The following is a 22542-nucleotide window of genomic DNA, read 5'->3' on the forward strand; positions in this document are numbered from 1 at the left end:
TGGAAAGAAGGGATGCAGGGCCACTTCATTAGCACAGCTCAGAGAGCAGCAGTTTTTGGCTCCTCCTCTCCTTGAACTTTTCCACTTTAGCTGGACCCTAGAAGAACATGTTAACCAATAACTTGCACCTGCATGGTACATATTCCCCACATTCAATTTTAACTTGTACTAAGCCTTTTGAGGGAATATGTATAGGCATCTATATTGCTTTGCTTGCGCTCGAGCCTTTGGTTCATTTAAATCAGGAAAGGGAAACTTGTTGCCCCTTTGGATGGCATTTGACTCAAGCTCCTACCAAACCAAGAAAGCATGGCCAATTGTCAAGGATGATGGGAACTGTAGTCCAAACATCATCCAGAGAACCACAAGTTTCCCACTCCAATTTATATTACATGGAAACAAAAACAAAAAGGAAAAACTGCACCGGATTGGTGTGTCAGTAAAGCAGACTCCTCCACATGCTGGAACACGACTTGTATAACCTAGACTCAGATCCAGGAGAGGCACTTTTTATGACCTTTTGGGTTATTTCAACAAGCAGAATTCTTGTTTAACTTTTATTTCTTGCAGCAAGAACTAAGAAGCCCATATATTTACTGTGGCTGTTTTTCTTCTGGCAGGATTTCAAATCCTAGCATCAGTTTAAGGCAAAAAAGGAAATAGTGAAACTGTCTCTATCCCCCACCCCTTTATATTCCCTGATCTATGCCTGGATGGTGGGGACCTTCAATTCAATACTCTCTATGCAAGCATCTCTAAAATCAGTAATTTATTTATTTATTTATTTATTTATTTATTTATTATTGTTGTTGTTGTTGTTGTTGTTGTTGTTGTTGTTGTTGTTGTTAATTTTTAAAACTATGCCACCAACTGCATAAAGCAATGCTGTCCAGCAGTTAAGAGTGCCGACCCAACTATGACTGCCGAGTAGATTCAAAGCCTCAGCTGCATCAAGAGAACGCTGTGGCCTCAGTCAGGAGTACTTTGCCTCCATTCCCCTTCAACAGTAAAATGATGTTAACCTACCTCGCAGGGCCACTGCAAGACACAAATAAAAGCATGCATGCCATTTTGCACATTGGATCCTAGATATTGCTAGTTATGTTAAGGAAAACAGTCTTCACTCCAGTCTTATCTGGATTGCAATCACTGAATGCACAGATGTAGTTTATTAGTTTCCTTGGCATTTGTTTCACTTTTTTTTTTCCTTTTAAACAACAAAGAGCAAATCTCTATTACAAAATGCAGCCCAAGGTTTCGCATCCAGCTTCACACCTGCCTGAACTTCTCTTCTTGAATGCTTTGGGAACCCTGAATTCAAATGTTGGAGAGTGAGAAGAAGAAAAGGGGGAGGGGATATGTGCATACCATAAGCATTTAAGCAATCTGAAGGGGCCATTCCCCATCACAGAAATAAGCTGATAGTTTGCCTTGGCCAAGTAATCTATACCTGGTAAAGGGAGTTCAACTAATCTGGCACTTCCTACAGTAGGTAGAAGGAGAACTCAAGATAACCAAAGAGGTTTTCATGGCCATGTGTTCCTAGGCAGGCCTGCCACACAGTATCCTAATATATATACCTTAGAAGAATTATAGTTCCCCCCCTCTGGAGACCAAATTAGACAAATATCTACGTGTATATATAATATATAAAAAATACAGAGCTTTCTCTTCTTCATTTTGAAGTAGAATGTATACGACACAGTTGAGCAGGAGGTAATTCTGAGAAAACACAGGCCACTTGACTCTTTGAGCTGAGAGCAGATTGTGCACCAAGTGCAGGCACAAGATCTGCTCCAGGAAACATGTCAGGTTTGTCCCCACCCCAGCCAGCCAAGACCCCAAAAAAGGGAAAGAATTCCTTTCAAAATAAATGACATGGAACCAAAAGGCTTCAATAAGGTTTGAAATTTTTCTTCAAGTAAAGATGCAGGATGAGGTTTCCTCCACCAGTTCAACACTTCAGTCAGTAGCAAATGTAAGAGAAGCCCACCTTCATGGTTAGCTGTGCTTTGAGTCCTTTTAACCTAGGCCTCTTCCTCTTCCTTAGACTGGGCCTTCAGGAGACAGTGGGAACTGCTGCACTGTTTGAATTCTGAAGCAGTTCAGAATAGAATCCCTCCCTGAAGGACAGTTTTTCCGATGCCTGGTGGGATGGGGCTGTCCAACTTTTCCTGCATCTGGGTACAGGAATATTTTTGAGGAGGGGGCATGAGCAGCAGCAACTTGGCCCAAATCCCTTGAAAAGGTGCTGTTTGGCAAGAGGGTTTCGGGGGGCGGGGGGACACAAAACAATGAGGGCCAAAGTGCTGCTTTTGGCAGATCAAGAGTCTTTAATAAAAATCAAGATGTGCAAAAAAGAATTTTTTTAAATAGTTGAACCCAAGCATCCAGGATTAAATTCCTTGGTTGTGATCTACGTTATTTTGCCTTCTCCCACTGGAAAAAAGTCATCTCTCAAGTACCCAAATGAAGATACACATTTGAGGAAAAACCAACACAAAAAACCCCAGAGGAAAACCACACACTAGAAGGTGTAACTGATTTACACCTCCACTTTCATCCACCTCAGCACCTGCTTTTTTGACACACATGTGCAGCAGCAAAAAGAAAAAAAATGTATTGTGTGTAAGAATCTCTCTTCTTCTGCTTCTTCTTCTTCATGAGCGCGAAGTACTGCTGCCATGTGTCAGTGAAGGAGAAAGCTGTTTTGTAACAGGTGGAGTGGGCACTTTGCAGCCTTTTGTTTGGCTGAGAAGAGAACACGGCTGGGGGTGTGAAGGCTCTCTGCAGTTAACTTTCCAACAAAGTTACGATGTTCTCCCCCCTTCCCCCACTCTGCACACATGTTATAGCTGGAAGCCTTCCATGGGGGCCTCTGGTTGCTGGAATATAAACTGCTGCTGGGCCTCGTCTACCTGGGGAGCCAAAGTGGAGTCGTCGTCATCGATGCCAAAGTAGTGCTCAATCAGATCAAAGGCTTTCTGGTAGATCTCTTGGTTTTCATGGCTCTGGAGAAACTCTATTTTATCCAAGCCTGGAGGAGAAAAACATTGCCCTTGTTATTATGCATACACAGCTCCACCACCTGGTGCTATGCTATAGCTACAACTATGGAACTCACTCCCACAGGAGGCACTGATGGCCACCAACCTGGATGGCTTTAAAAGAGGACAGGACAAATTTATGGAGGAGACAGCTGTCAATAATTCTGCCCTCGTGCTCAGAGGCAGTAATGCTTCTAAATACTAGCTGCTGGAAACCACAGAAGGAAGAGAGAGTGGTCTTGTGCTCAAATCTTGTTTTGTCGGATGGGAGCTGTAGTCCCAAACAGCTGAAGGTTGGCAAAGGTTGTGACAGGGTTTGGGGAGGACTAAGGAGGTATGCCAAAAAGTGCAAGGAAAAGGTGGACCTTTGAGGAAGTTGAGAGCTTCTATCCCACCAGTGAGTCTGGGAGGCGGTTCTGGCCATTGAGTGAGAGAGTGAGAGTGAGAGTGAGAGTGAGAGTGAGAGTGAGAGTGAGAGTGAGAGTGAGAGGAAGGAAGGAAGGAAGGAAGGAAGGAAGGAAGGAAGGAAGGAAGGGGAAGGATTTGCAGGTGGCTGAGGCTGGTGGAGATGGAGGAGCATAGGTCACATGCAGGTATGTGTGAGGATGTGAAGGAAGAATCACTGACAATTTATTGGGAAGTGTTTGCAAATGAGGGTATACTTATTAAGTTGCCTCGGGAAAAAAGTTTCAAGATGCAGACTGGCCAACTCACCATAAGCTTCCTCAATGAGGCTGCAATAGGGGTTGATGCCAGAGCCATTCTGCTTGGCCTCCTGTTCACCCAGTCGCAAAATGTTCTCCAGGCCATTCAGGGCCACTTGAACGATCTTGGAGTCCATGACAGTCAGAAGGTCACACAGGGGCTTGATGCAGCCAAGATTGACTAAATACCTGAGAAAGGGAACACAAATGCTCAGAACTTCACCTATATTCGAAACCAAACCAGGCAGACGTTACTGACTGAAGTTCAGGTCAAATTTATGTAACTGTTTCAAGTGGGGGGCGGGGGCGGGGAGGTAAGTAACTCAAGCTTGCTTGGAATACATGCCCTTCTGCCCCACCATGTTCTCACACAAAAGGGCTGGGTTATGGCAAAAGTTGTGAGAATGGTACTCTGCCTACATTCAGGAGAAACTTTAGGTAAGCTTGGAGATGCAAGAGTCTTGGAAGATTCCAGGGTTTAAAAATCTGCAAGGTTCAGCTGAAGTTAAAGTGCTGAAAGTAACAGAAAAAGTATGTCCTGGTTGCCAAGTTGTGCTACTCTGTTTTTAGACATGTACATTTTGATCTACATTCTATTATCTCCCTCCAAACCCCCCGGGAAATGCTTGCCAACCAACAGGAAGGTTACAGTGCTCTGAACAAGGATGCTGCACTAATAATCAGACTTACCTGCTGTGAATTAATACTTTTTTAAAGAAGCCCTTTGTTCTAATGAAAAATGTAGCAATTTAACGGTCTGAGGCAATGAAATCCGCATACACTGTGGGAAATATGCCCTTGTCTCACCAGTAATACTGATGAACATTAGTTTCTGGTGTTTGTTTGTTGTTTTGAATAATTTTAAATTGGGTTTTATAAACAAGGCTCATAGGAATAATAAATGATACAAATAAATAGACCACATCTTCTCATAGCATTTGTAGCACAATAAATTTGCAGTAATATCTACAACTTATGGTGCATTATTAGTGGTCAATGTACAAGTTATTGGTTCAGGAATTGGTTTAAACAAAAACAAAGGTGAAACAGAATAGAAGAGAGTTAACAGATAACATTCAGCATCACACAGCTAGATGCCGAATCGGGAGTTCTTGCAGTTGTGCTTAGATTAAGTATGAGTGATAGTCATTGATGAACATGGGAGGCGGGTTCAGAGCGAAGATAATAATTCATCAACAAGATTGGGCTAAAATGCTGATGGGGAGGGTCATTCATTTTCTGGAATACTGGCATATGTTGTGAAATTAAACCACACTGGGGCAAAGCCATCTTTCTTGATCTGTCCATATGTTAACTATAGTTTATTTGTTACTCTCTCAAAGAGGGCTGTTTCCCAAACTGTTTTGTACCAATTGTCAATTGTTGTGATAATCAGTTTCTGTTAACTATAAAGAAATAGGGTGTGTGGAGTGATAGAGAGCTCTCCTCTTGTCCATGCTCCTAACCTGCACCTGGTCATTCTTTCTCGTGACAGCAAGAAGTGGGGGGAGGGAGTTACATGTCACTCATTCTTCCTACCACAAATAGTGTCTCTTTCTGACCAATTCTTAAGTCTCTCAACAATCCATTCCTGACTTCCTCCACAATTTAACAAGTTCTTCCATATTCTTTAAAAAATAAAACAACACAAAATAAAATAAAAGGCAGCCCAACCTAACTACAGAACTCCTCTTTCTACCCAACTTATTTGGCCAAAGACCATAAATGCCAGGTCAAGACTAGGCACGATGTATCCTAACCCATCCCTTCCCAGCAGTTCTTCTGGAACTGCTGGGAATGAAAACACTGTGATACAAAGAGAGAGGGGAGCCAACTGGAAAGACTTTGCAAAATGAGAAGAGCCTTAACCTACTTGATCTGCTCTGGGGTTCCTCCCGATGTCGCATTTGTGATTGCCCAAGCAGCTTCTTTTCTTGTGCGAAATTCAGCCTTCTGCAAGATCTCGATCAGCACTGGGAAAATGTTGGCATCTATGACTGCCTGCAGGGGGGATGTGAAAAAGAGAACAGTGAGTCCTTCTCCTGCAAGAAGGAACTCCTGCCATCCGTATTGATGGGACAGTTCAATCATTCCATCAACTTCCCTTTCTATGGGCTCACTCTCCCCAAACTGGATTCTGGCTGATTTCTCTTCCCTAGATTTGCTTAGGCTCAGGCAAAGCTTTCCTTATAGCAGCCTGGCAGTATTGTCAAGATAACTTTCTTTAAACCACTGCCCTTTGTGCTGTTATCACTAGCTACTGTTGGAAAGTAAGAGGAGTTTCCAACAACAGTTTGCCACATGGCAAAGGAAGGGAGGATGGAAAGGGAGCTGGGGCTGTTTCAGAAAATTAGGTTTTCGCTGGCACTCAACAAACAAGTCCCACACGTCTTTAGATTCAGGCTTTCAAAAATTCTAGCTAGCAAGAATTTCTGGAGAACCTCAGATGTCATTTCATTAAGTTTTGGGGGCTTTAATACTTTGAGTTGGTGTGTGGGGAACCTCAAGATATTGCTAAACTACATCCCCCATCAGCCCCAGTAAACATGGCCCATGGGCTAGGGATGGGAATTGTACTTCACCAACATCTGGAAAGCACCATGTTCCCCACACTTGACTCAGAAGGTAGCTATTCAATATCTGCTACAGGCTTTGCAAACCCATCTTTTAAAAAGGAGCATTTGGTTTCAGGTCAAATGATCGGGAAAGCATGCGACGGAAGGTTTCCGGGTATCTCAAATGAATTAAGATGCAATTTGGGGAGTATATGTTCTGAGGGGAAAAACAGATCCTGCTGCAGGTGATTGCTGTAGAAATCATTTGCTACCTTCAAAAAATGCTACAATTCCTGATGAACATCAGTCATTGTCTGAGCCATGCAGCCAACAGCATTTTGTTTGCTTTGACTACTATCATTTCTGCAGTATTATTCAAGGAGAACAAGTCTCAGTACACTTCTACTTAGGAGATGCAATCCAAAAGCAGGCAGGCAGGCTTGTACATCTGCATGATCCAGAAGAATTTCATTCTTTTGAAGAAGCTTTCACATTCCATAGTATTTTTGCTTTAGCAGAAAGAGACTGCCTACTTATTTCCATCCTTACAATTTGTAAAAGTTGTAGGAGCAAGATTAATATAAATCTCCCACCGAACAGCTTTCCCCTCCCTGCAGTATCCCCAAGCTTGTACTGTAAAGTACCATAGCAGTATGGCTGCCACAACCCAGGGCTGGCTTTCTCAGGCACCTGCTAAGGTCACTACTCCAGCAGTGGCTTGCTGTCAACTGCTACAGCTTTCTGGCCCTGATCCACCTTGCCACTGCCACCTGCACACCCTCTCCCTGAAAGCAGGTAGGTGAACAAGCAGTAGTGGCGACAAGGAGGAGAGGATCCCCTTGCCCCAAGGGCTGACCACAAATGCAGTGCTGGCACTGTTATTGCATCAGCACCCAGGTACCCAACAGGGAGACTGCTTGAGAAATAGCCAATTATGTATGCCCCTCCCATGCCATCTCTCCCATTACATTACCAGAGTAAAAGACCCAAAAGGTCTGCTGCCCTTGGAGTCAAAGGAAGCTGTACCTGTATCTGAGCACTGTTCCCCGCTGTTACGTTGGAGATCGTCCAGCAAGCTTCTTTCCGGATAGACTCTTTGGAGCTGCTGAGTAGATGAAGGAGACAAGGCAAAGCTGAGCAATTCAGGATCACCTGAAAAGGGGAAGTTGAAGAGGTGCTTGTTAGAGAGAGCTGCTCCTACCCAAAAGAAGAGCAGCAAGCTCTTGCTCTCTAGCTATCCTGAAAAGTCTCTGTTTTTGTTACAATTCACAGTGGCAAGAAACAATCCGCCTTTCCCTGTATGACTGCAAATCCGCCCTCCCCCCCAATGAAGCCAGTGTTTGCTTTGATGACATTTTCACATCTTCTCCTAAAAGCCTAACAGAAATGCATCTTCCAGAACCAGCCCTCTGCAGTGGTTGTAGGTTCCCGTATCCTGAATTTGGGGTGGCCCCATTTAACTCTTATTCCCAACGTCACCTGGGTCTGGATATCATCCCCCGTCACAATGTTGCCAACAGCTCGCAAAGCTGGGGAGGCTACCTTGTAATCACTGTGCCTGCCAGGGGAAGAAGAAAAGGAAAAGATGCCCACCTTAGTACCCAGCAGAAGGAACACCCGAATCCCTATCTCAATGCTTCACTCCTCTTGGCACTGGCTATGCTCTACCATTTTGAGTGTGGTACTGCTGCCCTGCTTAAGAGATCTACTTTATTTTATTTATTTCATAAGATTTATGTGCCACTTAATTGTGTGTAAAAAAAACAACAACCAAAGAAAAATTATGGTGCTGTTCACATTATCCCACCTATTTATTCCATTTTAAATCCAGTGTATGCACACACACATATGCAGGGGCTGGTGCCATTCCATGCTTCCTATGTCAGAAGGTCTCAGTACCTATAATGTACATTAACATTATCCCCCTTCTGATGAATGGAAGCCACTCTAGCCATAATAACGGTCAATATTAATTCCATATGCTGCTTTTGTAAAACTTCCAAAGGGTGCCAACATTTCTCTCAGGCCAACATGTGACTAAAATTGTGACACACATATCCCTGCCATGTAAGAGATATGTCCTCCTATTAATCCCAGCTAGAGAGGGGAGGCAACTCTGCCATTACACACACACACACACACACACACACACACACCAACCAACATCCTTCAGAGGCTGGACACTTACATCAGCAGTTCCACCAGTCGCCGACACACCCCTGAATCTATTACAGCCTGGATTTTCTCATTGGGGCCATCCGACAGGTAGGATAGGGCCCAGCATGCATCCGCCAGCAAGTCTGAGTCACTGCTGAAGAGTAAGCGTGACAAGACTGGCAAACACGATGACACCTACCAAGAAGCACAATTGTAAGGGAAAGATAGTAAGATCCCAAGAGAGGCAGAATGACAAATAAGCCCATGACAAATTGGGGTTGGGGACCAGGACATGTTGCAAGCATTGAAGGAGAATGCCTGAATGCCAGTCAATTGCAAGACCAAACTCTTGTCCAACTTGACTCATAATATAAAAATCCATTTTGGGAAGGCAGGGAGGGATTGTTTGAACCAATGGCCCAAGCTACAAACCCTCCCCCCTTCATTTCCCTTACCCTGGCTTGGGGCTGTTGCTCACAATCACTCTGCTTACTGGAGAGCACAGCAGCGTCACAATGGGATGTCCGTGTAGAAGAAGCTCATGGTGGGCTATTTCTGGCTATTACGTCACACACAACCCAGGGTTAGTAGTGGATATTTTTGCCAAGGGCCAACCCTGAAACTTTCTTCCAGATGTAGTAGCTTCTTACTACTACAGGGTTAGACATTTTGGCCCCACACATTACAAAATATGAAGCATGTGGGTGGAGTGTGGTTGTGGGCATCTACTTCAAATGGTATAGTCTAGAGTTCTATGACATCATTCTGTGGAAGGTGCCAGGCAGAGGCCACACTTTTACATCTCACCTTCTCAAATTCAGGGGGTGGATTTTTCCCTCTGCACAAGTTTGACAAGGCCCAGACAGCATTTCGTGTCATTGTCAACCTGGTGGATTTTGTGAGGAGTCTGGAAAACAGGCAAATTATACTTTATATAAATATTACATTGCTAAATATAAATCTAGAGATTACAATTGTTTGTTCTTACAGTCATCATTTTTATCAGTTAAAACTCTTCTAATCCTTAAGTCCTTTTCCTTTCAGTGACAGCTTGAATTCAAGCTGAACTGCAAAAGTAGAAAAGGAGAATCTGAAACACCTTTCTGGTCTGTTTAAAGGAAAGCTGGGTTACCTCAACCCAAAATGCCTATGATGCCACCATGAACACTTTCAAGATACATCTTATTCCGCAACATCAAGTTTTATCCTGCCTTTTCTCCCACCTACTCAGGGCAGCTTATGTGGGGTATCCTATTTGTGATTGACAGGTGGGCTATCCCACCCAACTATCTTGCAGCTAGCTAGCTGTCAAACACTTGGGAACTGCAGTGCAAGGGGCTTTGCAAAGTGCTGAGCACAGGGCTGGCAAAGCTGCTTTCTGTAGGGACCAGCTATGTGATTGAGTTCCCCGCAGTAAAGTCTACCACACAGCAGATCCAGCCACATCTCTATCTGCCCCACACCAGCATCATATGTGACATCAGGTGGGGGGGCAAATAAGCAAGATTTGGGAGTGGGGGGAGGGAGGACCATCTTGCGAGCCAAACTGCAAACTGTGCCAGGCCACATTTGTCCCATGGGCTGGAGATTCCCCAACCATGACTTAGGAGAGATTGCTTAGGCTGAGAGAACTGGATCATAGTCTGTTCTGGTTGAGGGCTTCCCATAAGCATCTGAATGATCATTGTGAGAACAGAACACTGGAGATGTGTTTGGCTTGATCCAGTAGGACTGCTCTTATGTCACCAAGCAAATTTAAATGACCAAGTGGAAACCTGAATGTCTTAGCCTCTCTGTTGCTCAACTAAACATGCTTGTTTATTACATTTATATCCCACCTTTCCTTCAAGGAGCTCAAGGTGGGATATAAAGTTTTCCTCCTCCCCCATTTTAGTCTCATAACAGTCCTGTGAGATAGGTTAGGCCAAGAGTGTGAATGACCCAAGGTCACTGAGGGATGAGTGGGGGTTTGAAACCTTGTCTCCCAGGTCCTAGTCTTCCTATCTATCCAGTCATTCATTCATTCATTTTAAAAAATTGTATACCACCCTTAGAGCTCAGGGCGGTTCACAATATAAAACTGGCTCTCATCCACATTCTGATCTTCATCCACCATTCCATCTTCCTTCATTATCAGGAAGGAAGGAAGGCCTTGCACATTCTTCCCTGAGCAGAGATCTTTCCCACGCATCCCTCCTCAGGTGAGCCACATCACTAGCATCATGCTAAACCACCATGGGCTTCTTGCAATCTGGCCCTCACAAGGTGGGTCACACCAAAAATACCTACAGGCTTGTTTAAAGTTATTGGAGTGATAAGCTGCGTGTTACTAAGAAAAATGAGTCTCCATCCTGAACCTCTAGCCAGTCTGGTCTGGGGAGAAGTCTCCTCCAGACTCCAAATATGGTGATCAATTTGATCCTACTCAAGAGAAAAATCCCACTGGGTCTTCCCAGGGCAGTTTCATGCCACCTAACAAAATCTTTACTTCCATGGCTGTAGAATGGAAACAAAGGAACACACGCACACACGCATTGCCAAGGAGCACCCGAAGTCGGAGTGTCATGCAACAGCTACTCACAACAACAAGGGAGGGAGGATGCCACAGTTGAGGACGTAATCACGGCAGGCAGAACTGTCTCCAGCAATGTTCCCCAGTGCCCAAACAGCCTGGAAGAAGAACAGGAGCTTCAGCACTCAGTCATTGAATGGAGAGGGAATGGTGGAGCAGGAATCCCTGGCCCCCCTCAAAGAATCCAGTAACTTGTGGCAACTTTCAGCTATTTGTCATTTTTGCAATTAAAACGTAGCAAAGCTTTTTTTCCTGAGAGTTTCTGCACACACCAATGTGGGCAGCTGTTAACTGCTGTAGGGAGCTACTGCCAAATGTTTGGTTGAAATCAGTGTAAAATGCATCCCTAGCATTCTGATCTTGCTCTCCCTACTTTGAATCATTGACCCACAGTGATTCAAGCTCCTATGTTCCCTTGCTGCCCCATTCCCATTCTTGCCAACTGCTCTTGAGCATGCCTACAAAGCACTAATGCCACCACAGGCCCTGCCCACTGCTCTGAGCAGTCAGGATGCTTTTGTTATTACTATTTATTAAATTTATATACCACCCTTCATCAAGAGACCACAAGGCAGTTTACACACACACAAACACACACACACTGCATTAAAAGGCCATAGATTGATTAACAGCCCAAGGCCTGGTTGAAAAGGAATGCTAATGATATGTAACTAAGGCACCTGGCAAGCCTCCCTGGAAAAAGCATTCCACAAATGGGGAGCCACCACAGAAAAGTCCCATTCTTGTGCTGCCAGTCTCTGGGCTTCCCGTGGAGGGTGCACATGAAGAATGATATCAGATATTGACTGCAGGGTCTGGGTCAGTTCATACAGGGAAAGACAGTCCTTGAGCTTTCTGTGACATCACTGGAGCTTTGTCAATGACTGAAGAGGCAGGGTAGGGGCTTCACAAGCAACAGGAAACAGCCAGTTTTTCTATCATATAAAAGCTTTGCAGCAAAGAAATTATTTGGAACTGCTCTCCCACAGCTAAGCCAAAAACTCTCCCTGAAAACACCTTACCTGCTCTTGGACATCTTCAAAATCAGAGCTCAACAATTCAATGAAGATCGGAACTGCTCCAGCTTCTATTACTATTTTGGTTTGTAGTGAAGTGCCCGAGGCAATGTTTGTTAATGCCCATGCAGCTTCAAACTGAAAAGTAACAAGCAACCAATTAAAGAAAGTCTCCAACAGAAGTACACTGTTCAACAGAGCAGTGGCCCCCAAACTTCCCACCCCAGACACTTGAAAATCATTGATGGACATGGTGGACCACTTAATGGTTTTTCTGCCTGTTAGAGAAATTGCAATGAGCTGTGCGAGATACTGAGTGATTTTTAATTGTCTTTTTTATTGCTTCTGTTATTTCTAATTTTGTATTTTATTGTATTACAATTCGCACGCCACAAAATCTAAAGCATCACTCTTAACTTTTTAAATTTTAATTAACTTTAATTTGAGAGAGCACAGCCTCCGTTTTCTTTTCCCCACCATGCCCCAGATTGATGCTGTGTGGGACCGTGGGGGAAATGAAAGGTAGTCAAACAACAGAACCAAAGTCTATGGACATCATCACATTATGTAAGTGAGCTTTTTTGTTATAGGTTTGTGGGTGGACGCCTAACGTTTGGTGGGAAGGAAAGTCAGACCACAGTCATGGCTACAGTCACAAACAACTCCATGCAAAGGCACAAACACTAAGAGTGACAAGGGGGCCAATTTAATTTCCAGAGAAACAGATGACAACCTTGTTGATAGCACTGAACACCAAATGCAAAGGAATCTCATTCTCACTTACCTGCAATGTGCAGTTTTCACTTTTTTTGAGGAACTCCACAAACCTGTCCACCACACCCTGAGTATTGATCACTTCATCTATTGGAGGATTGGGCTCTAAACAGAGGGGGAAAGACTACTGTTAACACATACTTTTTTCTCCACGACACCAGTGGTATGCTAAAATAGCACTTAGGCACATAGTTTGTAAGCAGTTAGCACAGATAGTGATGTGAGGTGAGAATATTCTCTGTTAGAAAATTCTCCGGAGAATATTCTCCACAGCTCTCTTCAGTTTTGCCTTAAGAGTTTGTCGGACACAAAGTATACTTTAAAGGCTTTGGCTGTAAAAGAAGAAGTGGAAGATATTTTATCAAATCGTATACAGTCCCTGATACTAGATGAGGCAGTATGTTGGCTAAGAGTACTAAAATTCCATGACCTTATTGCTCCAATAGTGAAATGGATAACATTATTAGAATCGGACACACCAAGGTTAAGTAGGGTGGTTGAGTCATTTAAAGAACTAGAAGATCACTTTGAAAAAGTGATGTCTTTGAGCAAGAAGAGAAGCAGCTGAAAGTGGCAGTTAAGAAAAGAAATGGCATTGCAGCCAATTCACTTTGCTGCAAATATCCTTCATCCCAAGTATAATGGCACGAGATGAACAAATTCAAGGTAGCAAGTTCACTGATCTCAAAATATCAGCAAGTGTACCAAATAATGTATAAGATATTTTGGCAGAGCAAGCAGCATAATGTGCTAAGGAAGATTTTTTTAGCAAGTCATATGTATTATATCATTTTCAATGCATTAAAATGAATATTCTCCATTTTAAATGAAAATTCTCTAATATTCTCATTAATAGTGAATATTCTCCAAAAGATTATTCTCGAGAATTTAACATCAATAAGCACAGATGCCCTTTTTATCGGTTTCCATCACTGACAGGAAGGCAAGATATTTGTTCCGACAGCTGAGGTTCTCAGCATTCAATGAAGGCTACACCTGGGGCAAGGAAAGATTGTGTATTGACAAGCACCTAGCTCCTGCATGTGGTGGACAACATAGAGCTCAAGGTCAGAAATCTCACCACCACCAGGCCATCCGTATTTTCAAGACTCTAATATTCTAAATTAAAATGGCTGTTGCATTAAGAATATAGCATAAGAACGTCAGAAGAGCCCATATAGTCCAGCATCATGTTCTCCAAGTGGCAGTGGAATACCTATGGGAATCTTGCAAGCAAGACACTGGTGCAATAGCACTCTCTCCTCACTTGCTCTTCCGAGGAACTGATAAACAGAGGTATTCTAGAGACAGAACATAGTTTTATCCTCCATGAATTTGTCTAATCCTCTTTTAAAGCCATCAAGATATGAAACAGATCCCACAATTTAATTATGCACTATGTGGATAGGTACTTTCTCTCAATGACTCACACCCCTTAATCATTCAACATTCAGCTTCATTGAATGGTCAAGATTTTAATGTTATGAAAGACAGCAAAAAACTCACTTTTCTACCCACTTTCTCTACACCATGCATAGGTCTACAGACCTCTCATATCCTCCTTGCTCATCTTTTCTCTACATTAAGAAGCCACAAATGCTGCAACCTTTCCTCACTGGAAATCAGGGTTGCTCTTTTTGCAAACTTTTGTAGCTCTACAATATCCTTTCTGAGGTGAGACAACCAGAATTGTATACAGTATGCCAAGTACAGTCACACCATAAGATTTGTATAACAGCATTATGACATTGTCACTTTTATTTTCAATCCCTTTCCTAAGGATCATTAAAATGGAACTTGTCTTTTTCACAGCTGCCACTCACAAGGTTGACATTTTCATCAACTGATCCACTATGGCACCAGTTCAGGCCCTATTTGTATATATGTGATTTAACCCTATGTTCAGGTTTGTTTAGAACCATCTGCTTTCTTCATAAGAAGCTCTTCAAATTAGGGCCAACAGGGCACACATACATCCATAGGCACTGTTGGAAAGGGTCAAGAAATGGTTTAAAAATCTAAAAACACCATCTCTCATTCCAAGAACAATCAGGGTTGAAAGGTTATCAATATTCCAACCCCATGTTTGTATATCCCCATTCTTAACTTATTATACTTCACCTATTCAGTCCACTTTCATTTACGAATTTTTCATAAGTTTCTGGCAAACTATTTAAGCAATTAAAGCATTTCGAGGTCAACCAAACAAACAAAATACACACAACATTCCTACAATTTCTATTTACAATAGAAAATTCTAAATAGCTATATTTACCTTTTGAAAGCAGTTTCCTGAAGCGCTGGGTAGTTAGTAGCTGAAGATCAGGGTCCTCGGAGAACAGCATTTCCACCATCTCCCTTGTGATTACACCTTCCTGAAAAACAGCCCATATATAACAGTCCTAAGGCTAGCTCTTCAAAGCAATGCCCAAATCTAACAGTTATTCAGATGAGAAACTACCAAACTGGACCTAAGAACATGCAGGCTTAGATCTTGTAAGGCCCTTTTATTTTATTTTTAATTAATAAACCAGGTCCTCATCTTGCACATCTGCAAAAAAAAAAAAACAACTAAAAAGGAACAGCTGAGAGTAAATTAAGTTACTTAAAACAGTTTTTCATTTCTGTACTAGTAAGATTATAGTGGTATAAGCCAAAGCACAGTAAATGTCATTAGATGGGAATATGACACAGCTTCTGAGAATACTTACCCCACCTGTGGTGGAACTGACAAATGAGTCTACATGAGGACTGTCAGACATAGCAGCATCTTCATTAATTAGCTCCACATTTCTTCGTTTAAAGAGCTGAAATAGAAAATGGATATGTATCAAATCAATGGCAAACAAAATTGCCAAATGTTGGGTATAAGCAAATGCTTTCAGGTCACTGAAGTCCCCTTCACTCTTTGAAAGCAGGGTTCTATTTGTTCCCATCAGCATTTAAGATTCATCAGTAATGAAATCCTCTTGTGAGGATTCTTCACTTCTAAGAAATCAGAGTTGTATAATAGTGCAGTATGACTGAAGAGAAGAAGAGTGTGTGCACTGCTGGCAATAAACAACAATAAACAACCCTCTTCAATCATCCAAAGCACTGTTTACTTCAGCTGCAGTTAGCTTAGCAAGAGACACAGCTCATCCTGGCTTGCTACTCGTTCCTCAAGCCTCACAATCTACAAGTTCTGAGGGGTATAATTTGTGGTTTGCCTCCCTCCCCTGCTGCCCCCTCCCCAAATCCAATTTGCAGAACCACATCTTCTGAAACAGATATAGAACAACACTAATTGCAAGGGCCACAAAACTCCTCATCAGGAAACACTGGTGCCTTACACGGTGTTCAAGTTGTTGAACACTGTGTAAAGGCACTGTCTAGAAATTTAATTTATTTGCATTTTACTGAAACTCCATATAAGGGCATTTTTGAGATACAAGTGGGAGATCAAGAACAGTAGTTTTGCTTATTAAAAGGAAAGGCTCTCTAGTACTTCCTCTCATTACCTGTTACGGTAGCATACCAGATCAAAGACAGCCTCAGGTAATGCATGTGTCCACTAATTAAAACTGGAACCCACCCACCTACCTGCAACTTTAAGCCGTCAAGTGGTTAGGTCAATTCAGACCCCAATGTTTTATTATCCATTTTGTTGTTCTGCCAGCTGCCTAGGAACCGCATAGCCAGTGATGGCAATGACCAAAGAACCATTTACACAAGAAGTTGAAACTCATCTGTCTCCTACACTCTAGAAACACAGAGCACAGCCAGAAGTAGAAACTATCAGCCTGGGCCATATTTCTGGTCAACCTACATGCCCTGCTCACCATCCACACAGGAGTTACCTGCTGCTCCCGCTTCTGTTTGCGTAGCTGTATCCCTTCTTCTTCTCTCCTCCGGCGCATCTCCTCGGGGTTCAGTGCCTTGTTTTTGTAGCTCTTCATTCTGTAATTGTTCTCTTTTGCTGGGCTCGCCATGGTTTCTAACAGCGGAAGAAAAGAAGAGGTCATATTTACTCCATTTCTTTGGGCAACCAAAAGAAAACAGGCATAGTCCTCAAACGTAGGCACTGTTTTCAACACTTGCCAAATGGTACCAACAATCTATTTGCAGATGAGGAATATATCGTGAAGTGAGTCAGGACACTGCATGGATAAGGCTCCCTATGCTCTATCCCAAAGTATGGCTGGGAAAGACTCCTTATTGAAACCCTGGACCACTGCTGCCAATCAGTGTAGACAATACTGTGCTAGATGGACCAATGGACTGAATCAGGATATGCAGCTGCCTATGCCTTAAACACCCACAAAACTCTAGCTTTTTAAAAATTTCTCCTATAGGAAGGTGTACACACACACACACACACACACACACACACACACACACACACCCCACAATATCTAAGAGCAATGAGCCCAGAAGAGAAAATGAGTAGCAGTTCATTTCTTTTTATTTTTCTTTCTTTTTTTGCCATATAAACCTGCAGATTTTATTTTCTAGCAGATGGTATGTGTGGGTGAATGAAGATTAGGTGATGTTCTCGGCATGTAATCCACCCCACTACTGTCCATTTAATTAAGTGCCAAATAATGTCAAGATGACATACAGCTTCAAGGACTCTTTCTCTTTGATGGTGGAGCTGGGGTTGATGGAACTGAATCAGCTAGGATTCAGATTTCTTTTTTAAAATGTTTTTTTATTATTTTATAAACCAACTTTCTACTTCTTTTTCTGTTACACATTGTTATCCATCTTATTTAGTATTTCAGTATTTATAACGGAACTTGTTTATTCTAATAGGAGTTCTGATTTTTCAATATGATTTTGCAAGTATCCTTTAAACACCTTCCAGTCCTTGTCTATCTTCTCTTTTGAGATCCTTCCAATTTCTCCCATTGTTTTGGATATATTGTAATACTCTAATAATTTGGCAAGCCACTCTGTTTTTGTCAGCATTATACTACTTTTCCAATTTTGCGCAATCAATAGCCTTGCGGCTACTGTTGCATGTAAATATAATGTCTTGTCCTCTTCCTTTAAACTTCCTGGCACTATTCCCAATAGAAAACCTTCTGATGTTTTCCTAAATGAATATCTAAATATTTTTTTCATTTCGTTATATATAGTTTCCCAAAATTGTTTGATATTTAAACAATTCCACCATATATGCATCATAGTGCCTTTTTCTGTGCTGCATCGCCAGCAGACATTGCCAGTTTTTATTCATTTGGCTATTCTTTCAGGTGTTAAATACCATCTATGTTGTATTTTAAGGTAATTTTCTTTCAATATGCAACACATAGTGAATTTCATATCTTCTTTCCACAATTTTCCCCACTGTTCAAGCATAATATTTTTCCCAATATCTTGCGCCCATTTAATCATGGATGCTTTAACCAGTTCACCCTTTGTTTCCCACTCTAAGTTCAAATTGTATAATTTTTTTTTCTTGTATTAAATATTTATCGAATTTAGAAATTTCTTTTTCAAATCCTATCTTTTTGCCTTTCACTAATCTATACTTAATTTGAATATATCAGAACCAATCACTAATATGAACTTTAATTTCTGTAAAGTCCTTTAATTCCAATTCTCCATTTTCTTCCTTTAATACAGTTTTATAAGTGGCCCAGTTCTCTTTCATATTTCATTTTTTCACTGCGACAATTTCTGCTGGCGATGCCCACCATGGAGTTTTTGGCTCTAGGAGTCTTTTATATTTCTCCCATATTTTATATATAAACTTTCTGATTATATGCCCTAGGAAGGCTTTATGTACTTTAACTTTCTCATCTATTAGATAAGCATGCCATCCAAATCTCGCCTCTACTCCTTCTAAATCCAATACATCCGAATCGTCTAGTTTAATCCATTCTTTTAACCAGGTCAAACCCACTGCATCATAGTATAACTCCAAGTCAGGGAGGCCAAATCCTCCTCTTTCCTTCTTATCTATCATTATTTTATGTTTTATTCTCGGGGGGTTTTCCTGACCACACAAATTTGGCCAAATCTCTTTTCTAATTATTAAAGCATTTTTCTCCTCCTACTATTGGGATACTTTGAAATAAAAACATCATCCTTTGTAATATGTTCATTTTTATTACCGATATTTTTCCTAATAAGGATAAACTTAGTTTCCCCCTTTTTTATTTCTTTCCATGTTTTCCCATAATTCTCATTACTTAAATCCATAGTATTTGTTGTTAAATTAATTCCAATATACCTTTCTTTTTAATTTTGTCCAATTTCTTGTAATTTCACTTTATCTTTTTCTTCCATATTTTTCACTAATATTTTTGTTTTCCCATAATTTAATTTGAATCGTGCTAATCTGCCATATTCGTTCATACATTCCAATATTCTGGGTGTGCATTGTAGGGCATTTTCTGTTGTGATCATGACATCGTCTGCGAAAGCTCTTAACTTATATTTTTTTTTCACCAACTGCTATTCCTCTTATTTGGTTGTCCTGTCTTATTTTCTTTAATAGAACCTCTAATACTTTTATAAATAACATTAGGGATAGGGGGCATCCTTGTCTTGTACCTTTGAATATACTAATTTCTTCTCCAAACTCTCCATTAAAAATAATTTTTGTCTTCTGCTGGTTATATATTGTATTTATGCCTTTTTGGAATTTTTCGCCTAGACTCAATTCTTTTAATAGTTTGAGTAGCAGTTCATTGCAATCTAAAAGGATTATAAGGTATCTGACATAAATGGTTAAAATGATTAGCTGCTCAGCTGCCTAAAAGTCCACCTCTGTTCCAAAGCCAACCTCCCTGCAGAGAACACCCTAGAAGCTCTGCTCTTAGAGTATAAGTCCAGGAGAACTTCTCCAACACCAAACAGGAATGCTCTCAAAACCCAAGTTGATCAAACATTCCACCTTTGGCCAGGTACAGAACCTGCAGAGTGCGCCAGATAGTTTCTTCAATCTTATGCTACTGCAGGTAGCAGTTGAAGAAAAATGAGGGAAGGATGAGACTGAAAAGGAATTTTTATATGATACAAGTAGGATCTAGCACCTGTTTACCCAATTCTTAACTTCCAATCCCACTTTCAGCCAGCCTCTGGGTCCAGGCTTTGCCCAGGCCTTAACCCCACCAATGAAGTCATAACGAGGTATGCATGATAATGGCACCCCATTTCCATAGCAACATCACATGTCACAAAAGAAGATTTTCAACTTCACTGCAAAGCTGGGCAGCAAAAGAAGCTTGTCAAATGGGCTATAGTGGGGAACTACCAATAAAGCAGCTAAGACAGCTCTGCTTCACTCAGGATGACTGCAAAGCTCTTCCTGGAAAATTTCAACTATCGTTCCCACCACAAACTTACATAATGTCTAAGGAATGGCTGCAAATCTTTAACAATCTAGCCCAGATCCACTTCCCTCTCAATCCTCCTAGTTACTTTTCCCTGCTCTTGAACCTCTTATTCCACTACTCTCTACAGCTTTAAGATCATTTGCTCCTGAATTCTTCCTGTTCTCCCTTGGTGCCGCCACTGCCTGGGAATTGTCTACAAAGTACCACTCATCTTTCTTTCTTCAAAACTCCCCCAAACCCAGATTTCCCTAAACTGTTTGAGCTCAAGCTAGTCCTCCACTCCCAACCACACCCATCTAAGTGCTATGTACAACTGCATTTTCTCACCCCTCGTCACCCTCCTGCTTCTGTCTCCTATCAAAACTTAAGTCTGGTGTTTTTAGAAAGGCCAACACCCACCCTAAGTCCTTGAAGAAACGGAGAGCTATAAACCTATCTAATCATTCTCACTGAAGGTCAGTAGCCTTGGCTGCTCAAGGCTTTACCAAAATTGACTCAGGAAGCACAGCAGAGCCGGGTCCAAACTTCAGCTATGGCTTTCCAGTCTCCTGTTAACTATGTTGCCACTTTGTGCTTCCTACCTCACTAATCATCTCCGCTGAGTAATTGCTGAAACCCAGATGTCTAAAACTCGGCCTTGCATTGCTGAGTCAGACTCAATAGCAGACAGAAGGGGGGGGGAGCTAATGTGTATATGGATTAGACAAATGCAGCAGTGTTTTTATCCCAACTCACATACCAATAAAGGGAAGCCCAAGCAGCAGGACTTGTGGGAAAAGAAATGTGGGTGTGCTGGGGGTCAGCAGGACAGAGAAATTCACCTGTACAGAACTATACAAAATGTTAGAAACAGCCCACATCACTTAAAAAAATATTATTATGCCAAATGTGAAAGAATGAAGGCTGCATCAGATGTTTACCTGGGGTTTTTTTTGGGGGGGGAGGGGGATTTCTTCCCCAACCACCCTAATGCTGAGAACATTCACCTTTTTGGCACCTGTCTGCAGATATTAGGTGTATTTTGATGGAACCACTGTTTTTTAAATGGGTCTCTTTCTTTAGATCTGTCATACCGGTGATGCCAGCCAATTGACCATCATGGCCCAATTGATCATCATAGCCCAGCAAGCATCAAGGCAGTATGCAACACAACTGGACAATGTGCAGAGGTCACGGAGAGCAAACAAAGCAGCAGTAGGTTCACTCTCAGGATCCATTCCTTGCAAAAAGTGCATGGAATAGATTCTGCTCCTTCATGACACAGTAACATCCTGTGCCTACAGCTCAGAGGTTGCAAAGTACACACTTAGAGCTCAAGAACTTAGTCAAGGGGTGGAGTATACATTATAGTTTGATGGCAAAACACACTGTCTACTTTCCCCACATGTCTCCTACACTGGCATTCCCTCCCAACTTGGAATCAGATGTGCACACCAGTCTAGAAACTGGGCCCAAATTCATCCAGCAATCTCCTTGCTTGCAGTCTTTGCTTCCATCTTGACTAGTGATATCCTAAGCCCTGCTAGGCTCTGTGGAAATTCCAAGTTCCAAACAGCTGCTCCCCGTAAATATGGAATCTGACAGTACTACTGTTGAGGGGGACAGTGGAGAATTCCTAAGGCACTGCAAAGGAAGGGAGAATAAACACACAGATCTCCAGTTCTCTTAATTATATACCCAGCAGGTGTCTTTAAGGGACCTCTCTAACAAAATACTGTACTATCCAATACAGAGCTCCCATCACCCATTAAGAAACTGGCTCACAAGTTAAATTTGGCAAGCTGACGGCAGAGTGCGACAGAGTGCTTGTCATCTTTGGTTCCTGGTGCCAAGGGAAGTATGAGGAGCCAGTGAGCAGTTTGGCAGCAGACACCACCTGCAGATATCATCGGCTTAAAATGCAGGCTCCTCCATGCAAACTAAGTCCAGGATTCAGCAGGAGTATTTTGTGATGGTCTCACTCTGTGCCAAGCATGCGGCAGTCACTAGGGAATGACTAACTAGATTTCCCCCTTGCTCATTTCTCTGGATTGAGAGAAACTCTCAGCTCTGTTCAAGCCTGCCTTCTCCTGACATACTCAATATGCAAAGACCATCACACCTTCAGAAGACACATGCCCAGTTTAGATCCCATTTCATATGTCTGAATCCCACAAATCCCTGTTTTATTTATTTTTAGATGCTTTCATGCTGTTGTTTAATTGGTTTTAGGCTGTATTTTGTTTTAACAGCATTGTTTCTTTTCACCACTTAGATCGTTTTCAAATACTAAGCTGTTGATAAATGCTTTTCTAAAATAAATAAGGGCACAGAAACCCCTCTCAGACTACCCTCCATACATTCAGATAATGTGCAATGGGAAGATCTGAATCATGTCATTCAATTATTT

At 42.0% G+C, this 22542-nt stretch overlaps 1 protein-coding gene across 3 annotated transcripts in view; it reads right to left on the minus strand.

Annotated features, from left to right (window-relative positions):
• Positions 1-1131: 1131 nt before the first annotated feature.
• The window catches only part of KPNA6 (karyopherin subunit alpha 6), a 30822-nt gene continuing 9411 nt past the window's right edge, over positions 1132-22542 (minus strand). The window contains exons 1-14 of one of the 3 annotated variants that reach the window (XM_081872000.1): positions 19851-19918; positions 16665-16801; positions 15537-15632; positions 15101-15200; positions 12836-12930; positions 12058-12189; positions 11045-11133; positions 9271-9370; positions 8495-8658; positions 7786-7864; positions 7333-7458; positions 5625-5752; positions 3762-3940; positions 1132-3037 (exon numbers count right to left, since the gene is read on the minus strand). In XM_081872000.1, coding sequence (XP_081728126.1) covers positions 2850-3037; positions 3762-3940; positions 5625-5752; positions 7333-7458; positions 7786-7864; positions 8495-8658; positions 9271-9370; positions 11045-11133; positions 12058-12189; positions 12836-12930; positions 15101-15200; positions 15537-15632; positions 16665-16796 — 1608 coding nt within the window. In that variant the 5' untranslated portion in view covers positions 16797-16801; positions 19851-19918 and the 3' untranslated portion in view covers positions 1132-2849. Of the gene's footprint in view, positions 3038-3761; positions 3941-5624; positions 5753-7332; positions 7459-7785; positions 7865-8494; positions 8659-9270; positions 9371-11044; positions 11134-12057; positions 12190-12835; positions 12931-15100; positions 15201-15536; positions 15633-16664; positions 16802-19850; positions 19919-22542 lie in introns of those variants that run through there. The other 2 variants (XM_081872001.1, XM_081871999.1) reach the window with 2 other exon arrangements.

This window comes from Podarcis erhardii (assembly GCF_964252035.2).
Source record: "Podarcis erhardii genome assembly, chromosome: 7".
NCBI classification, from domain to species: Eukaryota; Metazoa; Chordata; class Lepidosauria; order Squamata; family Lacertidae; genus Podarcis; species Podarcis erhardii.